Genomic DNA, 20,726 nt, shown 5'->3' with positions numbered 1-20,726 from the left:
TGTTGAAAACCACCTGCATCTGCTCCATTGCCCCCTGCCAGCTCTCCCTGGCCAGGTGGCCACTCCCACCCCACTGAACGGCCTCTGGCCTGCCTCCCTTCTTGGTCACCATCTCTCCCACCTCAGTCTCACCCTCCTCTGACTCCAGCAGCATTAGGCTCATGGCTGTTACTTCTTATACACTCTTGCATTACCTGGCCCCAGCATTGTACGTACTCCTGGTTTGTTCCCTGCTGCAAGGTCTGTCCTCTGCTCCCAGGTCTCCAGCCATGGCTATCCCTCAGCCTTTGCCCCTTCCCTGCCCTCTACTCTCAGGTGGCCAGCCGTAGCCATCCCTCAACCTCTATCTTCTGTATGTCTCCATTATACATACTTCTTGGAACAGAGGTTTTCTAACTTGTGATCTCAGATCCACTTTAAACTACATTGTTGAGGACCCCAGACAGCTATTGTTAGTTAGATGTACCAATATTAATTTTAATGTTTTTATTAGACATATTAATATTTACTATATAAGAAATGAACATTTGGAGTCATGCACTTGTGCCTACAGTCATTGCAATGCATTGTTTTGGTAGCTCTATGTGAAGAAACTCTGGTTGTCTGTGTACATGTAGTTGGAAAACAGAGTAGCATTTTACATGCATCTTTTACATAACTACACAGACTTCCTTGATGATAGCTTCTTAAATACTGCTGGGTTGCAGCATGTAATCTGAAATAAGGTTTTGCTCCTGCTTGCCTTATAGTGTGTGGTCTGCCTTGTACTTCTTATGGATCTTTTTTCTGTGCCTGATTTTATACACCAAACACTTGTCATTTAGAAAAACATTGGTTCACTGAATTATGAGAATGTGTAGCATTCCATTGATAACATCCTATGCAGCAATACTGAAAGATAATTATGTTAGTAGTGTGATGTATAGCACTAGAAAATTCCTAGAAGAGACAAATTTTCTGAAATTCAAATTTTTCTTTGAAAGGTCAAATTTTATGATTAACAACTAATACTGTCATTTATTTCCTTGAAGTAATAAGTTCATTTTACTTATTTTAGATATAAAAGTCTAAAAAGCCATAATTTGTTTTGTAGACTAATTTTTCCTTTCCTTTCTCTGTGCCAGCACTAGAGGCTTGAACTCAGAGCCTCAAGCTCTTATTCTGCTTTTTTCACTCATGATTCACACTGTAGTACTTGATCCACATCCCCACTTCAAAGCTAGAGCCATTTTCAAAAACAGTGGTCTATAAAAACAAATTCATCCATCACCTGCACAAGGACCAGACTTGGTTACTATTTCCTTATCTGACTTGCAGGTGAGCACACCAACAGCTTTGTCTACCATTACTTTCAAACCATCAGTACCAATCGATGGTCTCACTATGCTGTTTTACTATTGCTGGGGAAAGTGGTATTCACCATGTGCATTCACCATGTGCACCCCCTGCAGGAGCCTTCACATCCATGCATGCTCAAATGGGCCGTGGACCACATGTGGATGCCCACTGCTGAGGAGTCTCTCTCACTCCAGTCAGTTACGTCCTACCGCAGATGACCAACTCTCTGGTTATTTGTTTAGTGAAGTATAATTACAACAGAGCTAATCACTTGCAATTATATCCCAAGTAATTTGTGAATAATGGATTTAATAAGGCTATTGTACCCACTGGTGTTTAGTACGTACATGTCTTTTTTTTAAATTTGAAATTAGGTTAACAAATCTTATCTGTAAGTCCCTACTCTCCAATTTGCTGGTATTAATGCCCCAGCGACTTGGTTCAGAGGGATGAACTGCTTCTCAAAATTGTTCTCTCACATAATATCGACAGGGTGGGAGAAAATAGATAACCTTTAACACCCAGATTCTAGGACACTTCTCATCAAAGATGTATTAAATGCCCTTGAATAGTGCTGGTTGTGCACTTGCAACAATGGCTTTGTCTATTTCTTCCTAAGTGTTTGCTATGTCTGGTCCAACATAACAAATTGAAGCTAGTGGCAGAGAGAGCAATATTTAATCTAGAAAATTCCATCTGGTTGGTCTTTGTAATTGTTGACCTGCTGGACTCATTTGTACTTGAGTTTAGGACTGTAACTATATTTGGTTCTTTTGGATTTTTATGGCTAACTTCCTTTTTTTTAAAACACTCTGATTGCTACTCTGTGGACCTCCTCCACTGTCACCTCTAGCTTTGTTGAAGCTGTCTATTTCTTGGCCCTGGTCTGTAGAAGGCAACAGACTAGACCAACTCCTGGTTCCACGCTCAGAAGTACGGCATTTAGATAGCTATAGACAGGTTCTGGTTGGCTATCTTAGTTGAAGATTGGGCTTACCTATTTTCCTAGATGGAACTTGCTGTGGAGGAACTAGTATAAAGAATCGAGAACACATGATGATGGTGATGGAGGAGGAGGAGGAGGAGGAGGAGGAGGAGGAGGAGGAGGAGGAGGAGGAGGAGGAGGAGGAGGAGGAGGAGGAGGAGGAGGAGGAGGAGGAGGAGGAGGAGGAGGAGGAGGAGGAGGCAGGAAGGGCTGGTTCTGTCTTGCAGTTAGACCTGGAGGTGGATCCCTGCCCTCTCTTCTGGAATCCATTATATGCCATATTTCTTTTTTTTTTTAAATTTCTAATGGTACTGGGAATTGAACTTGGCCTTGCTAGGCTGGCACTCTGCTACTGAGCCAGGCCTGCAGCCTTTTTTGCACTGGTTATTTTTTGAGATAGGGTCTTGTTTCTTGAACAGGTATCTTCCCATTTTTCACTGTCCACCACAGCTTCTCGCATTGAGATGGAGTCTCTCTTGCTTTTCTGCTCCAGTTAGCCTGGAGTTTGGATCTTCCCCATTTCAGCCTCTCATATAGCTATGATGACAGGTGTGAGTCACCACTCCCAGCTATTGGTTGAGATGAGGTCTTGTGAACATCCCCCTGATCTCAGCATCTAAAGTGGCTTGAGCTGCTGGGGCCAGCTTTTCATATGTCCTATATCTACTGACGTACTTTCCATCAGAGGTAAACCGCAGGCCACCCTTCCCCTGGCAGCGCCGATAGAGTACAACCCACGACCTCCTACTGACGGGCGGCTGGGCTGGATGTCAGTGGAGGTGTTGTCATGTGTCATCCCTGTTCTGAGACCATTTGTAATCATCATTTCAGCTTCTTGGGAAGCAAGCTCTGTCTCGCCTTCTTCCCTTGTACAGACACATGTAAGTGTCTGAGTGTGTGCAGATGCACATACCTGCTGGTAGCCTCCAGGAATCCAGTAGCTCCAGACAGCTGGGGCCAGTCAAGCTCATTGGTAAGAGCCATCGGCAAATTCAAGAAGGAATTCTAGAGATAAAAAAGATATAGTTGTAAGTATTTTTAAAAATCACTTATTTTCTGTAGGCACCAAGACGATGTATGGCCTGTGTATTGCTTTCTTTCTGCTTCTACTACTTCACCCAAGCCTCCAGTCCTTTTCACTTTCATTGTCCTGTTGAATAGGGGCTCACATTTATGCTCTGAGCTGACCTGGATCATGAGCCTCCTATTTACATTTCTTGTCTAGCTGGATTGACAGAAGTGTACCACAGTGCCTGGCTATTGGAGTCTCTAACTCTTGTCTGGACTGGCCTTGAGTAGTGATCCTTCATCTCTTGATTAGCTCAGGTTACAGGTGTGAGCGATTAGCTCAGGTTACAGGTATGACGCACTATGCCCCAATTCTCTCTCTCTCTCTTTCTCCTTCTGCCGCTCCCTCTCCCTCATCACTGGTATTTAAAGCAGACAGACTTTCATCTTCTCCAGGGAATTGGTAATGACCAGCATCACCTATCATGGGGCTTCTGGAAGGTTCCTGTGAGATACATGTGGCTTCTCACAGGGGACCCCTCAGAAGACAGGTACACTGCCCACTCTGGAATGTTCTGAGATTGCCACTTTCCAGTTTAGTGTGTTAGAATTCAAATTGGATGAAAAGTAATATACAAGCTTGGGACAAAAATGCTTGTTCCAGCTTCAAGATGCACCCTTAGTCAATAGGGTCTGGCTCCCCAGATTCAATCTGGCTGTGATTTCAGGTGGCCCCTTGGGTGCGCGCGCGCGCGCGCACACACACACACACACACACACACACACACAGTGCCCAGAGGATCGACTACACATATTGATGTCCCCATGCAGTCCTGTACAATCTCAGCACTCCACCAGCCAAGGGCCATCCCCAGATGCAGCCCCTCGGTCTTGACAACAGAACCAGGGGATGAAATCAGCCTCCTTTCTTTACAACTTTCCCCATAGGTGGTATTATGTCATTAGCAACAGAGACGGGACTGACACCCTTTGTAGCTACTGTGAGCTGTGTGAGTCAGGATCTCACCCAGAGTTTGGACAAGAATAGACTCATTTGAGCCATATTCTTATGTCTGGTACAAAACCCACAGAAGTTAATGTGGTCATCTCTGACATCTTATTGTTCTTTTTATAGCAGCCTCTGGGGCAAATTCCTTCTATGGTCTAATTTCTAGAAAAAGCTCATCTAAACCAGTACATTTGGAGTGAAGCTGCCTGCTTTAGCAAATAAAAATGCAAATTACTGAGTTAAATTTGAGTTTTAGGCAAACAAGGGATATTTTGTAGCATATGTGTTTCCCATGCAATGGTTGGTATGTAGGTATACTAAAATTTTATTTGTTGTTTATCTGAAATTCAAATTTAACTTGATGCCTTGTATTTTATCCTTGAAGATGTATCTTTATTGCTCTTTCTGAATACAGAGTAGTGCATGCCTGTTATAAAACTCCAAGCACTATTGTGATTTACAGTAAAAATGAAAACTCTTGTCCTCTTCCCCCAAGGAGTGGCTAGTATGCAGTAGTCACTGTTTTGGAATTTTGTCTCTCCCACACAGCGTATATGAAATCTACCATAAGTCTTTACACTTGGAAAAACTCAAGTAATCTTTCCATTATCAGAGGCTTAGAGGATAATAACTGAAATAATATAAGTACAAATGTAAATTTCTCAATTTTGCATGTTTCTGGGTGAGCCACATCACATCAAAAGATGTATTGAGGTCTTAACCACCTAGACCTCAGAATTTGACCCTATTTGGAAACAGGGTCATTGTAGATGGAATTAGTTAATATGAGTTTATATTGGAATAGAATGGGATGTTTGTTATCCAATATGGCTGGTCCTTATAAGGAGGGTAGGAAGACACACAGAAGCAAGGACATGGGGGAGGTCACATGAGAACAGAGGAAGAGATGATTCTCTAATAAGACCAAAACATTATCATAGGAGCTAGAAGGGAAATATGGCCCAGATTCTCTCTCAAACTCCTGAGGAACAACCAACACTACTGACATCTTGATCTTAGATTTTTAGCCTGGAGACAATATGCTTCTGTTGTTCCAAGCCACCTAGATGCCGCCTCCAGAAACAAATATATGGCCTGAGTAGGAAAATTGTAGTTCTTATTATCCAGGGAATGAAGCTATGCACACTTGTCATACAACAAATACAGTAATTGCCCTATGGTGCCTTGAATATTTTCCAAGGATCTCCTTCCTGCAGCAAACCCAAGATCTCTGTCCTTGTTCTTATCCTAAGTGTGATGATCCTGGGGACTGGAAGTGGGAGAGGGTAGTCAGCAAGCAGGACTTCCTGGAATACACTTGTGCTAATTATGATGCATACTCTTCAAAGAAGCAGAGATAAATTCATCAAGAAAAGGCTCCCAGAGGATCTCCCCAAGCATGATGCAGTTCCAGTGACTGGTACATTGTCAGTAAACCTTAATTGGAAATAAGATTATTGGGTAATTGGTCAAGATGAGTTTACACTGGAATAGGATGGGCCATTATCCAATATGGCAGTTGGCACCCTCCACTTTGCGTTCAAAGTGCCACCGTTTCTAGGACTCAGCTATCCTCTGTTTTGATTGATTTCTATTTCTTTGCCACTGTGAAGCAGAGCTTTGCTTTTCTTGTTCCCACTACATCTTTTGGTTTACAATGTGTGTTTGCAGTAGGATTTGAGAATATTCAATTCTGCTAGTGAAGACAAGAAAAACAAATAGAATGGATACAACTTATAAGCTGTGTTAAGCAGAGATAGTGAGTAGGTGAGTGGTTTATGAGATGTAGACAGAATTTATGAGCTGTATGAAGCCAGTCAAACATAGTAAAAGTTAGGAGAGGAATGCACTCCTTTCCTGAAGGGCAATGGCAGGGGACAGTGTCTTTGGAATTGGGGTCTGTATCCCCCCCAGTGTTCTTCCAGTTCAGTCTCTCTGTAGGAATCTCAATCGCTTGGCAAGAAACAGGGGATCACCCAGCTGGGGAGATTCCTGGAATCCCTTAGGCTCCCTGAGAAGCCTGTCAGGCCTGGAATCATCTTCTAGGATTTGAGCTGCAGTGGACAGTGGCAGGTGCTGAACTGCTGCTGTGGGGAGGGTGTTTGCATTCCACAGATGGACCCCTGAAGGCCTGGGCAGGCCAGCTGCAGAGGTTTATCTTAGTGATTTGATTCACTTCGAAGTTAACACAAACCTGGGTTTTCCTGATTGAACATTTTAGACTTTACTTACAGTGTTATGGTAAGCTTTTACTGTTCCTAGCTTATACATATCAAGGAAGACACAGCTTTATAAGTACTGTAGCTCAGTTTCAGTATCTCTTATGACTATATGGATATTACCTTATCTAACCCAACAGGACTGTTAGAAAGACCAAAGGCATAGTGGGGAATGGACTGACAGGCTGACATTATGCAAAGCATTATGGTGGCCTTGCATCCCTTTCTACAAGGATTGTCCCAGCTTTAAGAGAAATGAAATTTATTGTTAGGTAGTAGAATAGATTTGAGTAATCCCATGGTAGCCTTGGCATATACTTTTTTCCTTGCTAAATTTGGTAGAAAAGTTATAGGTCTTAATAGGAAATGTTTTATAGATCTTAGCAAAAAAGAGAACATATTAAGTCATATTACATTAAACACTAAGACCCTTATTCATGCAACATTATACCCAAGATATTTCAGGCATTTAAGGGAAAGAAAATGCAAATTAAGATTTCTCTCATCAACATCTACTTCTTCTTTGTGAGCATTCTTGTTTTCAGGAGCTCATCATAAATGTATCTTAAATGTACGTATGTGGAGAGTCTGGATATCTACCAAGGAAAGAGAATTCCAAACTAAAAAAGAGCCTGAGTCACTCAATGAGAAAGTTAGGGGAACTATCACATCACTTCCAATTTTTCTCTGATTTTTATCCATCATATAGATGTGTTTTTATGTCATCCTCAACACATTTGCTACTTCTTCTATACAATGTTTTCATGTAACAGTGCTGTGTGTTTCCATGCATTGAGAAAACTATCCTCTCTCATTTTAATGAATATTTAGTAGATTTAATAAAGATTTGTGAATACTTTAAGCTACTACTTCAACAGGCAACTGATGTCTGTATCCTTAGAGCTTTGTTAAACAAGAGAATATAATGGTGCCAGCCAATCAGAGTCATTGGGCTCTTCTGGTCTTCTTTTGGCAAAGAGAACACCCTTGGTGGCTTTGTTTCACTATTTACATTTGGAACCTCCCCATCCAGCAAAGCAGAGGACAATTCTCAGGGCATATTCCCTTTTCTAATACATCTAGCAGAGTCAAATTCAAACTGATTATTCTCTAACAGTCACCTGGAGGAATCTGCAGGTATAAAGAGATGATGAAAGATTTCATCAGTTAAAAGGGTTTATTTTCTTCCTAGGAATTAAGTTCTTAAAGTACATGAGAGGATTGTTTAAGGAAAGAAGAGATCAGCTCTTAAATCAGAGGTTAAAATTTCGTTGTTCTAGTCTGCAAATCTTGCATCCACCCAGAGGTGGCGCTTGTGAGACCTTTCTCCTTTAATGCCACTCTATCACCACCCTGCCTCCTGCCAGTGCCAGTCCCCTACCCATCCCACTTAGATGAACACCAAACCACGAATATTTCAGGGCTGTTCCTATCCTGAGCTCTTCCATTCAGGTTTTGCCATGTGACTAAATCCTATAAATGAACGCTTACACACTGGCGGTGTTTGGGTGTTCTCTGTATCCTACGCCACTTTTCTTTGCTTTTCTTTCTTCCTGATGGGAGGAAGAGAAATCGTATTGAATTTCCCATAGGTGTCAGACACTGAGACAGGAAACTCACACACATTGCTTAACTTAATAACCAAACTTGGAGATTCAATGTTAAACGGACTGGGGTTTGAAGCCAGGTTCTGGTGGAACTAGGAAGGGACAGGTTAAATTCAGGTGGGCCCTCAGTAGACCTTTTGTGTAGATCTGTTTCTTGCTTTGCTCCAACCTGCCAAATGCTAAGACATCAGAGTTGGTTAAGCTGAGTGTGTTGAGAACAAGACTTCCTGGTTTCAACCCCAGGTGTTGAGGAAATCATCTCTTTTTTGGGGAAAAAAAAAGAAAAAGAAAACAAAAAAAAAACCCCTCAGAAATCCATATAACCCGAGAGTTACCACCGTGCTATCTTCATCTCTTCTGTGGAAGCCATGCCTGAGTATTTTTAGTATAAATACTGAAATGATGCGGGGCTCTGCACAGATACACATGCCATTTTGCTCCTCTGTGAGGCATGTGCTAGCTTTCCATGCACTGAGAATGGTACACCCTGCTGCCCAGAGGGCTGCTTGTCAACAGGGCTGACACACGCGAGGTTCTGGGAAGACAAGGAGAGGATGCATCATCCCATCTGAATTTTGCCTCTGTTATCTCAGGCTTAGCCAGACTAAGCAGCACAGCTCTTCATGAATAAACCGAAGCTTTGATGTAGACAACTCCGCAAAAAGTAATTTAGCTCTGTGGGTTTGATTTGTAAACCTTATAATCCCAGTGTGAATGGGATGAGGCTTACATTGAAGGAAGATCCCTGGGGTCTTAAATAATTCACTCCTTACATATGCATGCACATGAGAGAGGGGCAGAGAGAGAGAGGAGAGAGAGAGAATGAGAGACAAAGAGGCAGAGAGGGTGCTAGAGTTATGAGAGACAGAAACACAGAAAGACAGAGAAATAGAGAGACAGGAAAACAGAAATAGAGAAAGGGACAGAGAGATGAGTACCAGAACTGTTCAACATCACCTCTGGCAGTCTTCAGCTCCTACTTAATGGAGCTCACAGTATAAAGGAAACAGGGAATGAAATCTACCCCTCTGGTAAACAGAAAGGTATTCTTTTACTCTTCTCTGTCACAATTATGATAAACAAAAATGAGTTGACGATGATTGAAAGGACGAGAAAGACAATCCATGCACAATGTTCACATTTTAAGTGTTCAATCAGAGTTGGCTGTTAGAAGTGTTAACAGGGAATCCCAGGCTACTCTGATGGCTTCTAGGTTACATGTGGAGCTTTGGGGAAGGAAATGAAAAGACATGTGATCAAATATGAATACTAGGGTCTCTTTGAGCCCCTCAAAACTCCTATACCAAACCTAATTCTCTACGCTAGTCATGACAGGAGGTGGGATCTTGGGGAAATGATTAAGTCCTTGGGGTTTCACTAACATGGTCAGATTTGCAATCACAAGAGAGAGGCTCAAGCCAGCACCCCCCTCTCCCTTCTACCACGTGAGGACTCAGCTAGAAGGCACCATCTTCCAAGCAGAGAGCAAAACTTCACCAGACAATCTTTGGTGTCTTGATATTGGACACTTCCCAGAACCACAACTACACACTTATGATGTTCAGAAATGGCCGGACCGAAGATCTTGGTTATAGCAATCAACACATATAACACGAAGTCCTGTAAGGCTAGAAAGAGAAAATCGACAAGGAGGGGTGCGAGAAATGAGTTCAAACAGTATCAGTGCAAGTGCAAAATATTAAGACTCTCATTTGATGGCCAAAGAAGATGGGCACAGCAAGCACATCACATCTCTGTTGCTGCTGCATAAATCATCCTCAAATATGATAGTCGAAGACCAGCTACCTACCAGCGGACCAGTGACCAGAATAGCTCAGGCATCGGGAAGCCCATCAAATGCCTGCCTAAACTTCACCTGGTGCTCAAACCTCCTCCCAGAAATTTTGAGGGAAAAGATATACAGCATTTTAGCTTTAACTCTTGGAATTCAGAGGGCGGGGGAAACAATCCAATGAAGACTTCTGGCGAAACATGACCCATAAATGTGAATACAGAATGGCAGGCACCTCTCGACCTTTCATTTTTCCTCTTTGTATTCTTTTTTTATTTTTACCTTGTCAGCTCCTCTTAGTTTCTTCCCTTTTGCCTTTTCTATTATTTATTATTTAAGCTCTCACTCTATGATTTATTTATTCAGTGGGTGAGTCAAGGGACATATTTATCTAACCACCTCATTCCAAATGAAGCACGTTCCATGGTTGGACTCTGTCTTCCAAGTTCCACTCCTGCCAACATTTTATTTCAAAATGGCTGGAAAACTGTATCTGGACTCATAAAAGCAAGAAAATAAGAAGCTTTAAGTGTTCTGTTTTTACCAAAAGATAATTACAAGTCAATTCTTTCACAGAGCCAGAGAAACATCAAGTTTGTTTTTTTTTTTAACTACACAGGAAGAAAAACAGGTCTACCAAGAGCCAGAAATGGACACTCTTCCATGTTCTATGGAGCATTGTCCCCTCCTACAGACCTTCCATCTTCCTCTCTACCCTCCTCAGTCACCTCTGTCACCTGAACTAATAACCACTGTACCCTAGGCTTCTGGGCCTTGTCCCAGGCTCTTCCTCCTAATCTGATGTCTCTGTTGGCCATTTAGCTGAATGCTGACTCCTCTCTGAGACCTTCCTTGACTGCTCTGTCTTCCCTCTGCTAGGCGTCCTCTTCTGTGTCCTTACTACCCCTGTGGGAGCTTCACTAATCACACCCCACACACGGGAAACAGGGCATGGTTGGCCAACCTTTCCCAGAAAGAAGCAGGTGGTTATTATTGTAGGCTTTGCAAATAAATGCATGTGGGCTCTGTTGTCCTGTTGAACTGTCCCTGGACAAGGCATAAAGAAATGAACATGACTGTATTTCAAGTAAGACAACATATCAACAGGAGTGGATGGCAGCATTGATCCATGTATGGGTTTCACAGTATCCTGGGATTGCTTGTTATGGCAGCTGAACTGATACCATGCCCAATTAATATCTAGTCTTTGAAGAAGGGCTGATGCAGGCACTCCTTGCTGCCACTCAGTATATGTTACCAACACAAGATGGCAGCCTGTTTGCTATTTCCCAATAGACTTTCTTTTGAGCTCTTTGACCACCAGAATTTAAATTCTTGAGTTGGTCTTGCTCTCCTCCATTTCTTCCTTTGGAGTCCTTGGGTTTCCTATATTTCCTGCATGCTTTTCTTGATTTTTTTTCTCTTGGAATATCCTGCAGATATTTGGGTCAGGCTGGGCTAAGTAACCTCTGTCTTCCATATGGCCCAGGCATGGCATAGAAGGAGATGGTTTAAGAGATGATGGATGTGGTATGTAACAACCAATTCCAACCTTCCCAAATAATTTTTAAATTTCAGAATTTCCTCTTTGCACATGCTCCCAAAGGGCTTGAGATGCTTGGTCTTTCTCCTGTGACAAGTTAGGCCCTTGAGACCCATCCCAAGGCCGAGCCAAGTGAGTAAAGCAAAATAGTGTGTGCCATTGGTGTGTGTGTCCTTGGGTCTCAGCTGCACCCTGGGTGTGGCTGACTCATGCTGCTTCCCCAGATGAGAAATTTCCACTCAGTGTGCTGAGAGAGTAGGTGTGTAAGCTGAGTAACTACTAACGCCTTTTGGAAATGTACAGCTTAAATAATTTCATCTTGATGGGTTTTTTTTTTTTTGTGTGTGTGTGTGTGTGTGTGTGTGTGTGTGTGTGTGCCAGTCCTGGGGACTTAGGTGCTGTTTCCTGAGCTGCTTTTGCTCAAGGCTAGTGCTCTGTCACACGAGCCATAGCTCTACTTCTGGGCTTTGAACCATGATCCTTAGATCTCAGCTTCCTGAGTAGCCAGGGTTACAAGTGTAAGCCACTGGCATCTAGCTGGAGACATATTTTTAACATGGCATTTGGTTTGTAAACGTCTCAGAGGCACTGAGGTCTTGAATGTTTGGGGCTGAGTGAGCCTGGAAATGTACCCTACTTCCTGGCAGGAGAGAGAACACGATGCCCAGGTTGAGCAGGTGAGAAAGGGGTTACATTGATCAGAAACAGATAGCCTTCCCCAAGCTTGGACAGGGAGAGGGAGCAGAAGAGCAATTGTCTTGTCCCTCGTGGCTGCTGGAGAAAGACTTCATACTGGGGAACACAGCTCTGTTTTCTGACAGAATAAATGAGAGCTAACTGGGGCAGAGTGTTCCCTTCTTCCTGTTTAGCATCTTTAATCTGCTAGCCTTCAACATGTCGGGAAAGCAGAAAATGTAATTGTGTTCAGTTTTACACAACAGTAGCTCTTCCTAGTCTTAAAAGAAAAAAAAACATAATGAAAAAGTACTCAAACACTTAGATATTTCTGGAGTTGACATGCAGTTAACTCAGATGGAATTTCCATATTATATGTGAACCATGAAAATCAGCCTTTCTGCTTAGGAGAAGCGCTAAGGGCCCCAGTAAATCCATAGAAATGGGAGACAAGGAGGAAAGAGAATTAGGTGAGAGCTGTGATCTTGCCTGGGCTGTTTGCAGTCTAATAAAGAGTCACTCAACAGCCAGACCAAATCAGCTGGAAAAGGAATGGAGTAGTGTGGAGGGCTTGAAAGATGGGAGCCGCTTTGCTCTTGGGTGAATATGCATTCTCGGCAGTCAGATGACGGATTCATTTTGTCCTTGACACAGCACGAAATTCAATCTGTGCTCCTTGCCTTACAGACAACAGTCTGCTCAGGGTCGTGCTGAGACTTCATAATAGGACAGGCAACTGTCTTTAGGAGTAAAATAAATAAAATAAAAACATTTTGGGAAATTGTATTTCAGGATCGCTTCTCTCCCTTCATTTCCTTCTCCAGCTCGTCATGCAAGTCGGCTTCAGTGAAATGGAGCCTTTAATATTTTGGAAATAATTTTGGAGCAGATGGAGGATGAGGCGGGAGGTGGAATTCACTGTCGCCGCTGGACATCCAGGCACAGCCGCCTCTCCTTCATTTCAACAAAGCAACTCAAACAGGGATTGTTTCTTCTTTAAAAGGACAGCAGCAAACAAACAAGCAAAAGAGCCAGCAGGATTGTACTTGGGGACTTCCTCTGGTTTTCTTTGAAGCCTTTGGACGCTACGGTCTTTCAGGAGAGTGTGGTTGGATTTGAACCAGGGCCTGCAGCGATGATATATAAGGACCCAGGGGCAGGCAGTCTTTCTGGCTCTCGGCATAATGATGCTCAGAAGCTTTTGCTTTGAGGAACCAGTGATTTTTCACCACCTCCTTATGGAGCTACAAATATCTCTCCAGATGAGCACTCTCAATCTCATTAGCTGCAAACAGACCTGGGGGGTGGGGAGGGGGCATGTTGCTTAACCAGGGGAATGGCAGGCCAGGAAAGAAGGGGCAGGTGATTTGCCTAGCTCCACTTGCCTTCCTGTTCTCCAGCCTCAGATTCAGCATCTGTTCCTTGCAGTGATTAATCTCTGATGATTTCAGCATCTTTGTCTTCTCTCCTGCTAGGGATACCATCAGTTCTCTGCGAAATCTAACTGCTGTGTACCCAGCTCCCCATAGGCAATGCCCTCTGTGCTAAATGCTTTGATTTGTTTTTTTTTTCTGTTGGCTTTGGCCATGATAAGAACCTGGTCTAAAAGGATTTCACCTGTGCAATTTTCCAGAAGTCTGGAGTCTCGTCTTTGAGATGATGTCACTAAAGGGCTCTAGACTAATACGAAGAGGTAAGCCAGAGCCATGCATGGGATGAGGGAATGGATGAAGGGTTCCTGTGGTGTGCCTTCCCTCTTTCCATATTTCTCTCACTGAGGCCTTGACGGGTCCTGGGTGCTGTCTTTTAGCTGCTTTGCTCAAGGCTGGCACTCTACCACTTGAGCCACTGCTCCACCTGTAGCCTTTGGGTGGTTAATTGAAGAGTAAAGGCTCACAGACTTTCTTGCCTAGGCTAGCTTTGAACTGTGAGGTTCAGATCTCAGCCTCTGTGTACTTAAGATTACAGGCATGAGCCCAGGTGTCTGGCTGGCTTTTCATGCCTTTGAGAATTGGAGTTCCAATGTCCTCTTTCTTGAGCATCTGAAATCTCAACAGAAAGCAGTAGCTCCTCAGCCATGAGGCTACCCCTTGGGCCCAGGCCCCCGTACACAGTGAGAACAATCAGAGAGGAGGTGGGTTGCTGCTATTTGAATCTGAAATGTCCCCCAAAGGCTCCCATATTAAAGCCTTGTTCACCAGCTTGGTGCTATTGGGCCTGACATGTGCTAGGCAAGTGTTCTACCAATGAACTTCATGCTTAGCCACAGCTTGGGGAGGACTGTTAACCCTAGAAGATCAAAGGCTTAAGACATCTGACACAATGAGAGCAAAATGGTACCACTGCCCCGCTCTCCATGGCGTGGATACTGTACTGGTAAGACTTGTAAATGCAAGGCTGGGAATATGGCCTAGTGGCAAGAGTGCTTGCCTTGTAAACATAAAGCACTGGGTTCGATTCCCCAACACCACATATATAGAAAATGGCCAGAAGTGGCCCGGTGGCTCAAATTGGGAGAGTGCTAGCCTTGAGCAAAAAGAAACCAGGGATAGTCTATGCTCAGGCCCTGAGTTCAAGCCCCAGGACTGGCCAAAAAAAAAAAAAAGAAAAAGACTTGTGAATGCTAACCATTTTTTTTATGTCTAATTTTGGTGCTTTATCCATCCATTATCATACTTTTCTCTGCAGATTTACTGCCAAAAATGCAGGACAGGGGACTAACTCAAGCTCACATAGCTCATGCTAATCTGCATTCTGTCATATTGAGTTTCTTGGTGCAGAGAACAGGTGATTGACATTCTAGATTCTTCTCAAGAGCCAGAAACTATTGCATGAGGAGAGGATGGCAAAGAGCAGTCCTCACTAGAGGCCCTGCGCATGTGAAGAGAGGCACTCTTTCCTCAGCCTTTTGAGACCAGGTTCAGGAAGAGGGAGGACAAACACAGGACATCAGCCAGCCTCAATGAGAGCTGTGGGTCAACCTACTTGAGTATGGTTTGAATCCAACACATGGATGCAAAATATGTTCATGTTTCTAGCTCATGGAAGCACACATCCTTGCCAAAGGCCCTGAGTTTCCAAGGGGACAGACACGGGCAGTGATTCTGCCTGACATCTTTTCTTTTTTTCTGGATTTCCTAATCAGTCCAAAGGACCCATTCTGCCTGCCTGTTACCTCGTTATTCTTTTTTTTTTTTTGGCCAGTCTTGGGCTGTGAACTCAGGGCCTGAGCACCGTCCCTGGCTTCATTTTTGCTCATGGCTAGCACTCTGCCACTTGAGCCACAGCGCCACTTCTGGCCATTTTCTGTATATGTGGTGCTGAGGAATCGAACCCAGGGCCTCATATATATGAGGCAAGCACTCTTGCCACTAGGCCATATTCCCAGCCCCTACCTCGTTATTCTTGACATTCATGTAGCCTTTTTCCTGAGTTCTGGAATTTTTCCAGTGGATTGAGTGGTTTGGTCATCATGTTCTCAGTTTTGGCTAGTTGGTTTTGTCGTGGCATTTTTATTTCTGGCAATTATCATTCCTCCTAAAAGCCATCTTCTTTAGTCTTGGATTGCTCACTGGTGCAACCTTCTGGCAATTATGTTGAGAATCCGAATTGGACATTTTATAAACTATCCTTCTTTCCTCCAGAAAGCTTTATGCAGAAGAGTACTTTTCTGTTGAGTGCTTGAGCATTGTCATGTATTTGGATTGCTTTCTTGCTTGCTCATTCTTTAGGAGAGATGACTCTGTTTCTCCATCTTCATCCTTTCAGAGAGCACTCAGTTTCCCCAGTGTGGAGAGGGTCCATGGGAGAATGTTCAAAGTCATGTTCAGTTTCTTTAATTTGGGAAGGAGAAGTCAAGGAAAATTTTAATTTCTGTAGTAGGTGTATGTGTGTGTGCGGGGACAGGAAACATGAGCACTCTCTTATACCCAAGTACTTAGCACATGCTATTGCCAAGATTTGAAGACCCTTGGGGATCCACCGCAGCTGTGGGTAAGAGAGGCTAGCTTTGAGCAGGGAAAGTACCTGGCTGGGTTCTGGACCCAGCACTGGCAGGAAGATCCCAGGAGGCCTCAGGCCTGAGTGTCTCAGGGTGGGAATCCCAGAGCCTGTAGGGCCCAGAGTCCCCTTTCCCCTCAGAGGAAGTGCTCGGCTTGGTGGCTCTGTGCCTTGGGGAGTCCTCTGTTCCTCGGGGAGTCCTCTGTTCCTCGGGGAGTCCTCTGTTCCTCATTCAGTCTTGCTGAGTACCTTTGGTCTTTCCCTTTCACAGGCAGGGGAATGCCACCTCCAGAGATGAGCTATGATCAAGAACTGTGGGATTCCAACAACTCCACATAAGGGCTCAATGCCCCTAGTGTTGTCCACACTAGCATTGTGTAATATAAGGATGAAAAAATAATCATGTTGATAATTCATCATTGCTTAAGAATGATATTAAATATCAAATAAACATTCCATCTTGATAAGCTGAATGGAAATTGCTAAATAGAGAAAAAGGAGCTATCTATTTATATCTTATCATCTATAGTTATCCATCTATCCATCCAGCGTCCATCCATCCACATATCTCTATTTTGTTTGTTTGTTATTGAGACAGGATCTCACTATGCAGCCAAAATCTTGCTATATATTCCAATTTCAGTCTGTGGAATGCTGGGATTACAGGCATGCACACCATACCCAGCTGCTTCTGAGTTTTGAACAGGATATATACCTTTGTGCCATCACTTTGTACTGGCTGCTGCCACATGTATAGCACAGAGTTTTGAACATTCTTTTTGATAACGTGTGACCTAAGGATACAGCAGAAGATCTAGCACCCTCTGTGCTGTTTGTGTGGCATTCAGACTGCCCATCCCTGACCCTCTGGCTCCAATCCTTTGTTACATCTTTTCCCCAGGTGTTTGCATACTGCAAAGGGAAGACAATGAATCTCCTGAGGATGTGGCAGCTGTGCACCTGGGTGATGGGATGAGAATAAACATCACTGCCATCTACTTCTAATCTAGGTTGAGATCCCTGGGCATTCCTGAGGGACTGGTCGTAGACCTCCTTGAATATAACAAAACACATGGATGCTCAAGTCCCTTCAATGACAATGCAGCATTTGCACAGAACTTGCTGTAGGCTTTAAACCATCTCTAGATGACTTACAGGGCTGAATGCCAATAAGCGCTATGTAAATAGTTATTATACTGTATTGTTCAGGGAATGATGACAGGAAAAAACCTCTGCACATGCTCATTATGGATGCAGTTGTCATAGGCCTGACTGCACTTTCTGTCTGCACTTGGTTGACTGTGGGTGTGGGACTTTCAGATATGGAAGGCTGATGGTATTGGTAAGATCCTCATCTCAGCAAATGCATCAACATCCCTCTCATGGCACCTGTCAATAAATGTTGACTTCCTTCACCCTTCTTTGCCTTCTAGGAGTCTCTCATTGTTTACAATCTTGATTCTGCTTTTTATTTTTTGTGTGCAGGTATGGGGGCTTGAACTCAGGGTCTTGCACTCTTGCTTGGCATTTTCACCCAAGGCTGCTTCTCTATCACTTGATCCACACCTCCACCTCCAGCTGTTTGCTGGTTAATTGGAGAGAGTCTCGGATCTGTCTTTCTGGGGCTGGCTTTCAACTGTAATTCTCAGATCTCAGCCTTCTTAGTAGCTAGGATGACAGGCATGAACCACAGGTGCCTGACTGCATTTTCTTTTTGAACTAAGCGGTTTCCCAAGATGGCCCTGCTGCTCTTCAGGAAGAGACAAAAAAGGCCTGTCTGCCCCTTGCCGTCTTTCTGCTGAGCACAGTGGTGGCCATCAGGAGTCCAGCAGTGTGCCCTGCCTGGCCTTCAGGCTTAGTCAGGTAGAAAGCAAGCCAGATAGGCCCTCACCATCCTCGTCTGGCCCCAACAGGAAGCTGGAATATAGCCATGTCTCCCCCTCCATGTAGCTACTTAGTTGCCTCCCCTCTGCCACCTCCAAGATCCCTAGCAGCAACTGGGCTGAACCTGGAGGGTGAGCGAGAGAAACACTGAGCCTCCAATGCTTGGAGCTCACACAGTGGTAACTGTACCCTGTCTGGCAGATTTTTCTGAGGAGGGATGTTGGCACCTGTTCTGTGTTGGCATTACATTCAGAGAGAGCAAGGGAGACACAGAAACAAAGACTGGTGCATCCTGAATGATGATGACTGGCGAAACCACTTACCCACGACATCTGTGAAGCTGTGATCCATTCTGGAGCAATGTGAAAGTGAGCCCCAGCAGAGTCTGCCAGCAAAATGATCCCCCGGGGCTGTGAACCTAGGCGGCATAATGTACCCATGTTATTTATGTGCTGAAGCAATGGAGAGGTTGCAGGCGTAGAGCAGAAGGCCTGGTGCATAGGCCATGCACAGCACATTCTAACTGAGATGTTGGAGACGCTGAGGGACAATAGCATTTAGGAGCAGAATGAAATTTCGAGGCCTCTGGCATTGCTGGTTAAGTGGTACAAATGCAGGCATGCTTCCCAGCTCAGTCTAAAACCCACTGTTGTACAGCATGCTGGGTGAATGAATGATGCAGACCTGCGTGAATCCCAACCTGATTTGAGTTCAGAAAAATGTCCTAATTCTTTTGATTTGGGAAATGGTTTTCTTGGAGCACACAATTCTGTTGTAATTAAGCAGAAGTGATAGTGATCTCTCAGAACAATTTTGATTTTTTTAAACGATATTATAGTCTTGGAAAGTCCACATACACAAAAGCACTAGGCGATTATGGCTGAATGGACAGACGAGATAGAAAGGTCTCTGAGCAGCCTGAGTGTTTGCAGGTAAGACTCCCCTAATCTAATCCTGAGACCCATTTGCACACACCGTCCACATGTGGATATACTTTTCCACGTTCTTCAGTGGCCTGGCAAAACCAACCAATGCCTCTCACAGACAGAGATGAATCTCTATTCCCCACCCACAGCCACTCAGGTGAGGCCAGAGCTTCACCCGCCTTTCTGTCGTGGCTGCCACTGGCCCGTGGAAATGGGAAGTAGGAAGGTCCAAGGAATGTAGGAGGGCACAGGTGGGTGGAGCATGCATGTCTCACCAGGAACCCACAGGGCAAAAGGTTTCCTTTTGAACTACATTTATTATTCATTGTTTCAATTTCTTCTTACTTGCTTTTTTGGGGGAGAGGGGCAGGCATATTAGTTAAGCTTTCTACCACTGAGCCATACTCCAACTCCAGATTAATTCATGTTTATTTATTGTCTTAATTGTCTAAAGAAATATTTCGACACTGCACAAATATGTAATGCACCTTACATTTTTCACCTTCCTCCTTGCCCCTCTGAGAACATAGGGAAAATTACACTATAAATTGATTGAAGGCAAGGACTGCATGAGGGTTGGAGGGTTTGTTTTGTTTTGTTTGCCCAGAAAGAGCCAAGTTTAGCCCAGGATGACCATTAGAATAGTTTCCCTAGAAGTGCTTCTGAAGGAAGGAGGGAAGGCTTCAAGTGCCTCTGAAGAAGGAGAAAACGGTGATGGCATCCCAAGATCTTCTTTAAGACCCTTCATAGCTCTTTTCAGTATCTATGGCCCAGATGTCTGTGGTATTGGGGCATTTTTGCTCAGTTACTTTGGAGCAGCATCGGCAGGCTGGAGCTTGGCATTCTCCCCCAAGTCATTCAGATCTATATCGTGAGGACTCAGGCCTTCCTGCTGTTCAAGCCCAGGTATCTGATTTTGCAGTGTATGGAGAAGGACATGTAGATTGTTCAAGATTTTGCTTATCATCTCTCCTCCGGTCCCTTTTTCTTCTTTTGGAAAAGTCCCAGACTTTGATTGCTTCCTTATCTATCCTGCTGCCTCTTCTAATGTTATTGTTAAAGTCCCCAATGCCTTAAGTAAAAAAAGCCAATTAAGTTTGGCATCTTATAGATTCTGTCTCCCCTCCTGTACCTTTCTCCTGTCTTTTTCTGATTTGTCATGGAAACACATGTAAATGAGCCACCATAAAGTAAACAGACCCCAGGTACTTCCGGGGGAGGGGCTAGGGGTATCTGTTCCTCCACATCACAGAAAGGAACAAAAGTTGAAATAAGCTCCTACCTTCACAGAATTTCTTCTCATATGGAACTCCATCTTTGGGATCAACACCCTTTATAAGAGAAATGAAGAGATTTAGCAGTGTGTTTTTAAATTCATGAAAAGCCTTCAGGAAATCCTTCCCAACTGCTTTTAAAAGTGCAAAGGCAAATTAATAGATAAAACTCTGTCATGTCTCCTGAGCCTCTAATGCAACATAGCAACACTCTTGGTGACGGGGCTGGGCCTAAGAGGAATTGCAGATGGGAATAAGAGGCACTCCAGAGGCAGGGTCTTCTCCATAGAGGCTTGTGGAGGGCAAAGGAGAAAGGAGCTGCGTCAGTCTCCCTCCTCAGAGTACAGACAATGATCAAGTGACCTGAAGACATGTCGTGGGAAGTCCCACGCAGTTAGCTGGAGATTTAAGGGCTCTGATGCCTAATATCTAAGGATTGATGCCTATACTGCAGCAATTCTCAAATA

General features: G+C 43.9%; 1 protein-coding gene across 2 annotated transcripts in view; it reads right to left on the bottom strand.

The window, feature by feature from the left end:
- The window catches only part of Aoah (acyloxyacyl hydrolase), a 145,023-nt gene that overhangs the window by 65,031 nt on the left and 59,266 nt on the right, over positions 1-20,726 (bottom strand). For both annotated transcript variants that reach the window (XM_048339460.1, XM_048339461.1), the window contains exons 10-12: positions 20,268-20,316; positions 18,383-18,477; positions 3,237-3,328 (exon numbers count right to left, since the gene is read on the bottom strand). In XM_048339460.1, the coding sequence (XP_048195417.1) occupies positions 3,237-3,328; positions 18,383-18,477; positions 20,268-20,316 (236 nt within the window). The remainder of the gene's footprint in view (positions 1-3,236; positions 3,329-18,382; positions 18,478-20,267; positions 20,317-20,726) is intronic.

The sequence above is a fragment of the Perognathus longimembris genome, chromosome 2 (genome assembly GCF_023159225.1).
Source record: "Perognathus longimembris pacificus isolate PPM17 chromosome 2, ASM2315922v1, whole genome shotgun sequence".
Taxonomy (NCBI): domain Eukaryota; kingdom Metazoa; phylum Chordata; class Mammalia; order Rodentia; family Heteromyidae; genus Perognathus; species Perognathus longimembris.
This window is presented reverse-complemented; position numbering and strand designations above follow the sequence as displayed.